General features: G+C 40.9%; 1 protein-coding gene across 1 annotated transcript; it reads left to right on the top strand.

Moving 5' to 3' along the window:
• Window positions 1-261: 261 nt before the first annotated feature.
• nfs1 (NFS1 cysteine desulfurase) lies at window positions 262-13,903 on the top strand. Its single transcript, XM_035754811.2, has 13 exons — window positions 262-845; window positions 1,284-1,360; window positions 1,546-1,662; window positions 1,751-1,834; window positions 2,070-2,222; window positions 2,417-2,510; window positions 2,621-2,755; window positions 3,046-3,203; window positions 3,547-3,652; window positions 3,990-4,071; window positions 12,149-12,232; window positions 12,423-12,512; window positions 12,860-13,903. Exons 1-13 carry the CDS (start codon window positions 752-754, stop codon window positions 12,921-12,923), a joined length of 1,338 nt encoding a protein of 445 aa, XP_035610704.1. The 5' UTR covers window positions 262-751; the 3' UTR covers window positions 12,924-13,903.
• Window positions 13,904-13,942: the final 39 nt, after the last annotated feature.

Below are 13,942 nucleotides of genomic sequence, written 5' to 3'. Positions count from 1 at the left end.
CTTAAAAAAAAATCCCAGCACTCTCCCAGAGTTTGGGGAAGTGTGTCTGAGCTCAAGCGCAGCAAGTGAGTTAGACAACATTTTAACAGCATCATAACAATCGTTATGAAATACGAGGGATTGTGTAATATCTACGTAAAAATGTTATGAACGTGTTAAATTATGTCACGTGCAGTCATATTCCGGTCCTGATTGGTCAACAAGTTTATTTGAAACGTCAAACAGGATTATTTGATGTGTATCTTTTTTTTGACACCCAAAACGGCGTTCCATAGTATGGTAATGAGTATGAATCTGTGTTTACTCCTGCAAAAGTGATTGCTTTTCATATAAAGGCTTTATCTACCTTCCCAATTAAAATACGAACATATAGTTTATGGAAAAGAGATGTTGTATGTTTCTGGACGATGCAGCCTGCTGCCTTGTTGACAACATGACCAAACGGTGCAGATTACTGTTCTATTTGAGAATGGCGCTCCTCCCTCACCGCTTTTGCTCATAGACTCGGGTTAATAGAACTCCCTCGCTGCCATTTTGACGGTTCCTCACATGATGACCGTGTCGACAAGGATTTGATGCGTCTTAATAATTAAACCAGTCTGTTATTCGAATACATTGTTATACCTGGGTCTCACAAAACCAGGCAAACATAGAGATCTGCAAGCTTATTTTCCTCGCTGCGAATCCTGTTGGTCACTGGTGAAGGTTAGCTACAACTGTATAGCAAGGTTAGCAAAACATTACTGTGAAGATGATGAGGAAGACTGTTACGACGAAGCTTCTGGGATCCATGCGAGGGTTCCCAAGCCACCGAGTAAACTATGCCGTGAATGCTGTTGCGAGAGGTATTTTAGTTTATGCGGCTTTTTTACACAATGTTTTATTAGCTGCTTATCATCTAGCTAGCTCACGAGCTAATGATACTCATTCGATGACGCAGCAAGTTCGTTAGATAATGCCGTGTTTAAAATAACTGGGAGCTTTGGAGATAAACGAGCTCCGACTGGGAACAAAATCAATTTCAACGGTCATCCAACTCGGGAACTCTGGCCTCTTTTTAGAGCTCAGGTTGTCCGACTTGAAGATCGTATTTGTCCGATTTCTCAGTTGTTTTGAGCGTGGCATCCCAGCCGTAACCAGTTATCCAACTTTTATGCCGTTACATCACATCCATGTGACAGTGTCTTTCTGCCCTGAATGCATATAAGACGTTTTCCAATGAATTCCCAGATACATGTGTATGCTTTCTGGACCCAAATGACACTATTATGGTGTTGTTACAGAATTGATCAAAAGTAGGGAACTGGAGAACGATGAGTTGCGACCTCTGTACATGGATTTTCAAGCAACAACACCAATGGTATGTGGCTCTTTAACGTTAGCTGCCAGCCTATAGCCTCTCCCACGATAATTATACCAAACTGGTGGCATGTCAAGTCTGTAAAACATTGCATTGAAGCGAATTAATAAGATCCAATGCCATCTTTGAGAACTGCCACCTGCACAGAATCTTCAACTCCGTACATTTTTATCTCATGACTCTAGGATCCAAGAGTTCTGGATGCAATGCTTCCCTATCAAGTTAATTATTATGGTAACCCTCACTCCAGAACACATGCATATGGCTGGGAAAGTGAAAGTGCAATGGAAAAAGCTAGAAAGGTAATTAATTTACAATTAATTGAGTAGCTATTGCATCATGTCATTCGATGATAAGGCTAACATATCTTCATTTGATTTCTCCTTACAGCAAGTGGCAGACCTGATTGCTGCAGATCCTCGTGAGATCGTGTTCACAAGTGGTGCCACTGAATCCAATAATATGTCAATCAAAGTAAGTCTCCCTTTTACCGCTTTAGTAGTCAGATTAACAACAAGGATTTGGGAGGGTGAACAATACATGCCAAGAACTGCCAGCTGATGGAAAGATTAAGACATAAGAATGAGCTAAGGTCAATCAACTGTTCTGCCGTGTCATTTATTTGTAAATGAGGATACATGCTAACAATTAAGAGGAAAAGGAATTGAGTGGTTGTTTTTTGTTTCTTTGTACAATGTATTCCTCCTAGGGTGTGGCCCGGTTTTACAAATCCAAGAAGAAGCATGTGATCACCACTCAGACGGAGCATAAGTGTGTGCTGGACTCCTGTCGAGTCTTGGAGGCAGAGGGCTTTGACATCACCTATCTTCCCGTGAAGACTAATGGCTTGGTTGACCTACAGGCAAGCTCAATTGTTTGGTTGTTTTATCTAAATGTGGGAGATGTGCTGTTTTAAACAGCCCCATTGTATGAATCCACTCCACAATCTGCTCTTGTACCAAGAATAAGATCAATTGTTAACGTATTTCTTCAATACGTTTGTATATCTTGAATACCTCACATGCTGATATAAAAATGTTTATATTTTTTTTATAGCTACTGGAGGAAACAATTCGTCAAGACACAAGTTTGGTGTCTGTGATGACCGTGAACAATGAGATCGGTGTGAGGCAGCCTGTCGAAGACATAGGTAACCTTTTTTTAGCCTAAATAGATTCAGGAGTATATCCACTATGAAATTGAGACATTTTAGTTTTTATCTTTATTAAGCCGCTATTATTTTCACACACACTTCTCCAGGTCGAATCTGCCGGTCAAGGAACGTGTTCTTCCACACTGATGCAGCTCAAGCTGTGGGAAAAATCCCCATCAATGTATCTGACTGGAAGGTAGACCTGATGTCCATCAGCGGGCACAAAATATATGGTCCCAAAGGTACATTGTTGAATATCAGATACTATCACAGTGTTGGAGTTCAATTCCATTTTAATTTAGGAACAAAACTGAAATTCCTGTTTTCATCACTGAAAAGCAAGCAGAGAAAATGTAATTGATATGTCGGTTTACTTCCTGAATTGATTTGGAATTGACTGCAAGCCTGACTACTACATTGAGTGAACTCTTTTGTGTAGCCACATATTACACTCCTTTAATTGTTGGTGTTTATGTAAGAACTGTGGGAGCAATTGAGTGATTACAAGTGAAGTGTGTTTATGATTTGACAGGGGTCGGGGCACTGTATGTGCGGCGCCGGCCCCGGGTTCGAATGGAGCCACTGCAGAATGGTGGAGGCCAGGAGAGGGGGCTTCGCTCAGGGACAGTGCCCACTCCTCTGGCTGTGGGACTGGGAGCAGCCTGTGATATAGCCCAGCAGGAGCTAGAGGTAGACAACTCATTACTGCCTGAAACAAACTTACACAGGATGTTGTTCATCAATGCTTGCTTCTGTTTGTTTTTACTGTTTTCATTTTTTTATAGCTTGAGGTCAGAAGACATTGGAAAAAAACAGTCAGAATGTTGAGGCTTGTGCACAGCAAACTGATAATGTTCTTTTATCTGACCAATCCCCACTGCTTTATATGAAAGGTTCCATCATATATTGTTTGCTGCATGTTGTGTTGATGGGTAAATGAGAAGTGTTTACTGTAGTTGTGAATTCTTTATAGTGAAAGAATAAGTTCACATATTATTAATTTTGTTGCTTATTGATCTTCTCTCCTTTCCAGTATGATCACAGCCGGGTGTCCATGTTGGCAAACCGCCTTGTGCGCAAAATCATGTCAGAGATCCCTGATGTTGTGATGAATGGTGATCCGGAGCAAAGATACCCAGGTGAAGCGCAGAGCAAGGGATTTGTGCACAGAATAATAGACACAGGCATATAAGTGGGTGGAAGTGGAATTCGTATTTTTCATAATAATCATTAGATGTAATTGGCTGGTAATCTGTTAAATAAATCACTTTATTCCTTATGAGTTGTGTATGAGTTAAATCAAGTACTGTGCTGTACATTATCATAATCACATTAGAGCAATAGCATTTTGCATATGCCTACAGATGAAGTGAAACACAATAGTTTGTGGATTGTACTTTAGTCAGTTGATGAATCGGTGAAGAATTCCTTAAATGTTGATGCTCTATTATTAACTTGAATCTTTGCCTGACACAGGATGCATTAATTTGTCCTTTGCCTACGTGGAGGGAGAGAGTCTGTTGATGGCCCTGAAGGATGTCGCTCTATCATCCGGCAGGTCAGTAGCAAATAAAGAGCTATTAGATGCTTTTATTTATATACAGTACCAATCAAAAGTTTATACACACCTACTCATTCCAGTGTTTTTCTTTATTTTTTACAATTTTCTACATTGTAGAATAATAGTGAAGACATATCAAAACTATTAAATAACCCACATGGGTCACCAAAAAAGTGTTAGATATAGTTGAGATTCTTCAAGGTAGCCACCCTTTGCCTTGATGACAGCTTTGCACACTCTTGGCATTTTCTCAACCAGCTTCATGAGGAAGCCGGAATGCATTTTGATTAACAGGTTTTCCTTGTTAATTTGTGGAATTCCTTTCCTTAATGCGTTTGAGCCAATCAGTTGTGTCGTGACAAGGTAGGGATGGTATTGTGATAGTCCGATTTGGTAAAATACCAAGTCCATATTATGGCAAGAACAGCTCACTAAGCAAGGAGAAACGACAGTCCATCATTACTTCAACACATGAAGGTCAGTCAATCTGGAAAATGTACCCTGCAGAGGATAGGTTCATTTCAGCCTCTGAAATTGCAGCCCACATAAATGCTTCAGAGTTCAAGTAACAGACACATCTCAACATCAACTTAATCAGGCCTTCATGGGCGAATTGCTGCAAATAAATCACTACTAAAGGACAACAATAAGAAGAAGAGACTTGCTTGGGCCAAGAAAACACGAGCAATGGACATCAGATAGGTGGAAATCTGTCCTTTTGGTCTGAGTCCAAGTTTGAGATTTTTGGTTCCAACCACCGTGTCTTTGTGAGATGCAGAGTAGGTGAACGGATGATCTCCGCAAGTGTGGTTCCCACCATGAAGCATGGAGGAGGAGGTATGATGACACTTAACCAGCATGACTACCACAACATTCTGCAGTTATACGCCGTCTCATCTGGTTTGCGCTTAGTGGGACTATCATTTGTTTTTTATATAAATAATATCGCACACACACTTGAAGTCGGAAGTTTACATACACTTAGGTTGGCGTCATTAACTCATTTTTCAACCACTCCACAAATTTCTTGTTAACAAACTAGTTTTAGCAAGTCGGTTAGGACATCTACTTTGTGCATGACACAAGTCATTTTTCCAACAATTGTTTACAAGGTACTAATCTGTCGTTCTGCCCCTGAACAGGCAGTTAACCCACTGTTCCCAGGCCGTCATTGAAAATAAGAATATGTTCTTAACTGACTTGCCTGATTAAATAAAGGTAAAAAAAAAAAAAAAAGACAGACAGATTATTTCACTTATAATTCACTGTATCACAATTCCAGTGGGTCAGAAGTTTACATACATTAAGTTGACTGTGCCTTTAAACAGCTTGGAAAATTCCAGAAAATGATGTCATGGCATTAGAAGCATCTGATAAGGTAATTTACATAATTTTAGTCAATTGGAGATGTACCTGTGGATGTATTTCAAGGCCTAACTTCAAACTTGGTGCCTATTTGCTTGACATGGGAAAATCAAAAGAAATCAGCAAAGACCTCAGACAAAAAATTGCAGACCTCCACAAGTCTGATTCATCATTGGAGCAATTTCCTGAAGGTACCACGTTCACCTGTACATATAATAGTTCGCAACTATAAACACCATGGGACCACGCAGCCGTCATACCACTCAGGAAGGAGACGCGTTCTGTCTCCTAGAGATTAATGTACTTTGGTGTGAAAAGTGCAAATCAATCCCAGAACAAATGCAAAGGACCGTGTGAAGATGCTGGAGGAAACGGGTACAAAAGTATCTATATCCACAGTAAAACGAGTCCTATATCGACATAACCTTAAAGGCCACTCAGCAAGGAAGAAGCCACTGCTCAAAACCGCCACAACAAAGCCAGACTAGGGTTTGGGGACAAAGATCGTACTTTTTGGAGAAATGTTCTCTGGTCTGATGAAACAAAAATGGAACTGTTTGGCTATAATAACCATCGTTATGTTTGGAGGAAAAAGGGTGATGCTTGCAAGCTGAAGAACACCATTCCAACCATGAAGCATGGGGGTGGCAGCATCATGTTTCTTCGGGTGCTTTGCTGCAGGAGGGACTGGTGCACTTCACAAAATAGATGAATTCATGAGGAAGGAAAATGATGTGGATATATTAAAGCAACATCAAGACATCAGTCAGGAAGTTAAAGCTTGGTTGTAAAATGGGTCTTCCAAATGAACAATGACCCCAAGCATTCTTCCAAAGTTGTGACAAAATGGCTTAAAGATGACAAAGTCAAGGTATTGGAGTGGCCATCACAAAGCCCTGACCTCAATACTATAGACAATGTGTGGCCAGAACTAAAAAGTGTGTATGAGCAAGGTGGCCTTACAAACCTGACTCAGTTACACCAGCTCTGTCAGGAGGAATGGGCCAAAATTCACCCAACTTATTGTGGGATGCTTGTCTGTGTGTGTGGTGTGTGTGTGTGTGTGCTCCTACACATACATATATTTATTAAATCGAGATTAAACGGTATGAAAATTTCACATCACGGTTAGTGACCAAAATTATCACGGTTATCAGTAATATATTATTATTAAAATGTGCTGGAAATGTACTGATACACACACTGAAATAATTTCAACAAGTTATATTGAAAGCCAAAAAACAACAAATAAAATTAGCAGTACTATGCACTTTGTGCATGAACATTAAAGATGGCACCATGTGGTAATAATAATAATAATAATATATGCCATTTAGCAGACGCTTTTATCCAAAGCGACTTACAGTCATGTGTGCATACATTCTACGTATGGGTGGTCCCGGGGATCGAACCCACTACCCTGGCGTTACAAGCGCCATGCTCTACCAACTGAGCTACAGGATGTAGGATGAGTTAAGTTTCCCTAGTGCAATCAAATTTGCATATAAAAGAAACAAGTAAAGCAATGTGCAAGTAAGAACAATACAACTATGTAAACAAATCCAATGTGCAGGTGTTGACATTAAAATAACACTATGTAAACAAATCAAATGAACAGCACTGATTGATATGTCTGTTCTCTCCTTCATAAAGAAATCAGGTGCTGCTGGCCTAACATCCTGTATGTCCATTCTCTCCTTCATAAAGAAATCATGAAGTAACCAAAAAAGTGTTGAACAAATCAAAATATTTTGAGATGCTTCAAAGTAGCCAACCCTTTGCCTCGATGACAGTTTTGCACACTCTTGGTCTTCTCTCAACCAGCTTCACCTGGAATGCTTTTCCAACAGTCTTGGAGGTCCCACATATGCTGAGCACTTGCTGGCTGCTTTTCCTTCACTCTGTGGTCGAACTCATCCCAAACCATCTCAATTGGGTTGAGGTTGGGTGATTGTGGATGCCAGGTCATCTGATGCAGCAATCCATCATTCTCCTCCTTGGTAAAAATAGCCCTTACCCAGCCTGGAGGTGTGTTGGGTAATTTTTCCTGTTGGAAAAACATCTTCTCGCTGCATAATGTGGTGGTAGCCCTGCAGGTTGTGTTCCTTGAATTACAAATAAATCACTGACCGTGTCACCAGCAAAGTGCCATCACACAACCTCCATGCTTCACGGTGGGAACCACACTTCCGGAGATAATCCGATCACCTACTCTGCATCTCACAAAGACATGGCGTTTGGAACAGAAAATCTCAAATTTGGACTCAGACCAAAGGACAGATTTCCACCAGTTTAATGTCCATTGCTCATGTTTCTTGGCCCCATCAAGTCTCTTCTTCTTATTGGTGTCCTTTTAGTGGTTTCATTGCAGCAATTTGACCATGAAGGCCTGATTGATGCAGTCTTCTCTGAACAGTTGGTGTTGTGATGTCTGTTACTTGAACTCTTAAGCATTTATTTAACCTTCATGTCTTAAAGTAGTGATTGTTGACTGTTGTTTCTCTTTGCTTATTTGAGCTGTTCTTGCCATAATATGGACTTTGTCTTTTACCAGATTGCCCTATCCTCTGTATATCACAACTGATTGGCTCAAATGCATGAAAGAAATTCCACAAATTAACTTTTTGCAAGGCAAACCTGTTAATTGAAATGCATTACAGGTGACTGACTCATGAAGCTGGTTGAGAGAATGTCAAGAGTATGCAAAGGGTGGCTACTTTAAAGAATCTCAAATATATTTTGATTTATTTAACACTTTCTTGGTTGTTACATGTGTTATTTCATCGTTAAAATGTCTTCACTATTATTTTACAATGTAGAAAATAGTAAAAATAAAGAAATCATGGAATGGGTAGGTGTCCAAACTTTTGACCGGTACTGTGTATGTACACACTACCGTTCAAAAGTTTGAGGTCACATGTCCTTGTTTTTGAAAGAAAAGCACTTTGTCCATTTAACAACAAAAAAATTGATCAGAAATAGTGTAGACATTGTTAATGTTGTAAATGACTTGTAGCTGAAAATGGCTGATTTTAATTTATTTTATTTTAATGGAATATCTACATGGGCGTACCATTATCAGCAACCATCACTCCAGTGTTCCAATGTCATGTTGTGTTAGCTAATCCAAGTTGATCATTTTAAAAAGCTATTTGATCATTAGAAACCCCTTTTGCAATAACGTTAGCACAGCTGAAAACTGTTGTCTGATTAAAGAAGCAATAAAACTGGCCTTCTTTAGACTACTTCAGTATCTGGAGCATCAGCATTAGGGCATTTGATTACAGCTCAAAATGGCCAGAAACAAAGACTTTCTTCTGAAAAACTTGCCTGTCTATTCTTGTTCTGAGAAATGTAGGCCATTCCATGTGAGAAATTGCCAAGAAACTGACGATCTCATACAACTCTTAAATAGTACCCGCAAAACACCAGTCTCAACGTCAACAGTGAGGAGGCAAATCCAGAAAGCTGGCATTCTAGGCAGAGTTGCAAAGAGAGCCATATCTGACTGGCCAATAAAAATAGATTAAGATGGGCAACAAAAAAACACACTGGACAGAGGAACTCTGCCTACAAGGCCAGCATCCCGGAGTCGCCTCTTCACTGATGTTGAGAATGGTGTTTTGCGGGTACTAATTAATGAAGCTGCAAGTTGAGGATTTGTGAGGCATCTGTTTCTCAAACTAGGCACTAATGTGCTTGTCCTCTTGCTCATTTGTGCACTGGGGCCTCCCACACTTCCTGTTTTGGTTAGAGCCCGTTTGTGCTGTTCTATGAAGGAGTCGTCAAATCAAACAGACTTTAGTGAAATGCTTACTTAAGGGCTTACTTACGAGCCCTTAACCAACAATGCAGTTTAAAAAAAATACAGTTAAAAATAAAAGTAACTAAAGAGCAGCGGTAAAATAACAATAGCATGTAGACCATGCATAGATGATAAGAGTAGCTTGGGGGGCATTGCATATGGTCTGGGTAGCCATTTGATTTGCTGTTCAGGAGTTATATGGCTTGGGGGTAGAAGTGGTTTAGAAGTTTCTTGGACCTAGACTTGGTGCTCCATTACCGCTTGCCGCTCGGTAGCAGAGAGAACAGTATGTAACTAGGGTGGCTGGAGTCTTTGACAATTTTTAGGGCCTTCCTCTGACGCTGCCTGGTATAGAGATCCTGGATGGCAGGATGCTTGGCCCCAGTAATGTACTGGACCTTTCACACTACCCTCGGTAGTGCCTTGCAGTCAGAGGCATAGTAGTTGCCATACCAGTCAGTGACGAAACAAGTCAGGATGCTCTCGATGGTGCAGCTGTAGAGCTGCAGGGGAAATAGGTTTTGTCATTTGTCTTCACAGCTGTCTTTGTGTGCTTGGACATTTGTTAGTTTGTTGGTGATGTGGAAACCAAGGAACTTGAAGCTCTCAACCTGCTCCACTGCAGCCTCGTTGATAAGAATGGGGGCGTGCTTGGTCCTCTTTCCTGTAGTCCACAATCATCTCCTTTGTCTTGATAACATTGCGGGAGAGGAGGTTGTCCTGGCACCACACGGCAAGGTCTCTAACCTCCTCCCTATAGGTTGTTTCGTCGTTGTCTGAACAGTGTCATCGGCAAACTTCATGATGGTGTTGAAGTCGGGCCTGGCCGTGCAGCCGTGAGTGAACAGGGAGTACAGGAGGGGACTGAGCACGCACCCCTGAGGTGCCCGTGTTGAGGATCAGCGTTGCGGATGTGTTGTTACCTACCCTTACCAACTGGGGGGCGGCCCGTCAGGAAGTCCAGGATCCAGTTGCAGAGGGAGGTGTTTAGTCCCAGGGTCCTTAACTTATGAGCTTTGAGGGCACTATGCTGTTGAACGCTGAAGTCAATGAATAGCATTCTCACGTAGGTGTTCCTTTTGTCCAGGTGGGAAAGGGCAGTGTGGAGTGCAATGGAGATTTCATCATCTGTGGGTCTGTTGGGGTGGTATACAAATTGGAGTGGGTCTAAGGTTTCTGGGATAATGTTGTTGATGTGAGCCATTACCAGCCTTTCGAAGCACTTCATGGCTGCAGACGTAAGTGGTACGGGTCAGTTGTTGTCATTTAGGCAGGTTACTTTAGTGTTCTTGGGCACAGTTACTATGGTGGTCTGCTTAACTCCTTTGTATTACAGACTTAGACAGGGAGAGGTTGAAAATGTCAGTGAAGACACTTGCCAGTTGTTTAGCGCATCCTCGCAGTACACGTCCTGGTAAACCGTCTGGCCTTGCGGCCTTGTGAATGTTGACCTGTTTAAAGGCCTTACTCATATCGGCTGAGGAGAGGGTGATCAGTCTCCAGAACAGCTGGTACTCATGCATGTGTCAGTGTTATTTTGCCTTGAAGCGAGTGTAGATGTAGTTTAGCTCGTCTGGTAGGCTCGTGTCACTGGCCAGCTCTCGGCTGTGCTTCCCTTTTGTAGTCTAATGGTTTACAAGCCTTGCCAAAGCCGATGGAGTACGATTCGATCTTAGTCCTGTATTGACACTTTGCCTGTTTGATGGTTCGTCGGACTAAAGACTAATGTGTTCTCCTCAATGCCATTAGAGGAATCCCAGAACATATTCCAGTCTGTGCCAGCAAAACAGTCCTGTAGTTTAGCATCTGCTTCATCTGACCACTTTTATTAACCAAGTCACTGGTGCTTCCTGCTTTAATTTTTGCTTGGAAGCAAGAATCAGGGGGATAGAATTATAGTTAGATTTGCCAAATGGAGGGTGAGGGAGAGCTTTGTAGGTGTCTCTATGTGTGGAGTAAAGGTGTTAGAGGTTATTTTTTTCTCTCTTGGTTGCACATTTAACATGCTGATTGAAATTTGGTAAAACGGATTTAAGTTTCCCTGCATTAAAGTCCCCAGCTACTAGGAGCACCTCTTCTGGGTGAGCGGTTTGCTTATGGCGGAATACAGCTCATTCAATGCTGTCTTTGTGCCAGCCTCTGACTGTGGTGGTATGTTAACAGCAACGAAAAATACAAAAACTTTCTAAGTAGTTAGTGTGGTGTACAGCTTATCATGAGATACTCTATCTCTGGCGAGCAATAGCTCAATAATTCCTTATAGTCCGCTGGTCTTTTGTTTTACCGCTGTTCTGTCCTGCTGGTGCAGAGGATAACCTGCCAGCGGTATGTTGATAGTCTCGTCGTTCGGCCATGACTCTGAAGATATTACAGTTTAATGTCCTGTTGGTAGTTTAATCTTCCTCGTAAGTCATCTAGTTTATTGTCAGAAGATTATACATTTGCTAGCAGAATGGAAGGAAGTGGGGGTTTATTAGATCGCCTATGGGTTCTCAGAAAGCAGCCCTCCATCCGGACCCTTTTTCTCTGCCTCTTAACGCAAATCACTGGGATCTGTGCCTGTTCCTGAGAAAGTAGTACATCATTCACGTCGGCCTTCTCAAAGGAAAAAAAGGATTCTGCCAATCCGTGGTGAGTAATCACAGTCCTGATGTCCAGAAGTTATTTTTGGTAATAAGACACGGTAGCAGCAACATTATGTACAAAATCATTTAAAAAATAAGTAAAACAATGCAAATAAACAAACAAAAAACACAATCGGTTGTGGGCCCGTAAAACGTCTGCCTTCGGCGCTATCTTGCTATGACCCCAAACTTTTGAACAGTAGTGTATATCAAATGGATGAACAGCTATTAAGTTGGATCCAAGTAAATACTGTACGTTGATGATGCTATCTTCCTGCAGTGCCTGCACTTCTGCTTCATTGGAGCCTTCATATGTCTTGAGAGCTATTGGAACAGATGAGGACTTGGCCCACTCCTCAATCAGGTGAGTAACGGTTAGGAACACAACTCACGGAAGCTCAAATGGATGGTCATGGGATTTGAAAGATTTAAATGTTTATTTTGATCATTCCTAATTACAAAAGAGCAGGGTCAAGAATAACATGTTGCAGCTGAATGGTATTATTTTGGTGTTTAACCTAGTCTGTTTTTGTTGTTACTCCAAATACCTGAAGATTTGGAATCGGACGATTTAGCACGGAGGCAGAAGTGGACTATACAGCGGACAAGTGCATTCAGCAGGTCAAACGCCTGAGAGAGATGAGGTGAGTGAAAAAGAGTGGAATAGCATGCATACAGTGGTTTACCAGAGACAGATTAAGACTAGTCCTGGACTACAAATCAAGATTAATGGAGAATCTCCATTGAATGTGCTTTTTTTGTCCAGGCTTAATCTGTGTCTAATCTGCATCTAGGAAACCACCGCAAAATGTACATGCTGAATGTCACTTAACTAGGAATTTACTGGTGGAAAGAGATTGTAATATTTTTTGTACACAATAGTGTTAATGATCTGATGAAATACTTTATAATAAATAGCCTTTTAATTTGCAATATTATCAATGCACTCATAGGTTAATGTATTCATTGTTGTCCAACTTTTTCTCTTCAGCCCCTTGTGGGAGATGGTGCAAGAAGGAATCGATCTGAAGAGCATCAAATGGACGCAGCACTAAAGAAAGCCTTCAGGAAACATACCTAAGAGCATTGTGAATACTAAGCTTGTTTAGTTTGCTGCATACTATGCCACTCCTGTGATGAGTGGTAATTATTTCTACTGTCAAGAAACACGCACAACTTCCTGACTTACTTTAGTGTAGGCTTATGACTAGATTTTGTATTGGTAGACCTGAATAATTTGTTCCTTTTTGTATTTGATAAAGTATTATTATTGATGCATATATTGTGCTCTTAAGTAGTTAAAGTTTGTGTTCATACGCACATCCTTAATGTAGGTGCTGGGCTAATAAAGAAACCTTGTAAAGAACAAAGTCCCTTAAAGCATTTAATTGGGAGCATAAATTTGTGTGCATTACCTTCCTGTTCTTTACAAGTGCTCTTAACATAATTTATCAGCTGCTTTGACCATGGGATTCCATGACTGAGAGCAAGTTACAGAATGGTTAATTAATGTAGCATGTGCAACATTCCATTTAATTCATGGATAAGTCATATGTTGACAGCATGCTAACAGGGTTAAAGTACAGGTTTCATGTCACTAAAGGAGGAAATTGATAAAATATTGCCCTCATCTCAATGTGTGAAATGTAATGCCAATCTTGTAGGTTAATAGTCTTCCAATCATGGACATTCTCCCCAGTTGGTTTGTATACAGTCTCTGGCAAAATGTGTATTGTTTGTATGAATCTCTCATGTTACCATTTAAACTGATTTGAACATTTATTGTGAGGGAAGTATGCAAACCCATTTACATGGCCGGCTGTTTTATGACATCAGTATAATCTACCACCACCGTGACTGAACATTTACAGTGCTTGTTGTTTCTGTTTGTACATGCATCAGATGGCACAGCAGACTCATTACTCTTCCCAAAATGTCTTTCCATAATGTCCGACAGCAATCTAATCTCACATAATACATACATACATGCATATGTTTGTCGCTAGCACTCCAATAAAAATTTGATTCGGCCTGACCCTGAATTATGTTAGTATTTTATGTAGTTGGTCGATTG

This window comes from Oncorhynchus keta, chromosome 37 (assembly GCF_023373465.1).
Source record: "Oncorhynchus keta strain PuntledgeMale-10-30-2019 chromosome 37, Oket_V2, whole genome shotgun sequence".
In the NCBI taxonomy this organism is placed as follows: Eukaryota; Metazoa; Chordata; class Actinopteri; order Salmoniformes; family Salmonidae; genus Oncorhynchus; species Oncorhynchus keta.
Note: the sequence above shows the minus strand (reverse complement) of the source record. Positions and strands in the feature narration are given on the sequence as shown.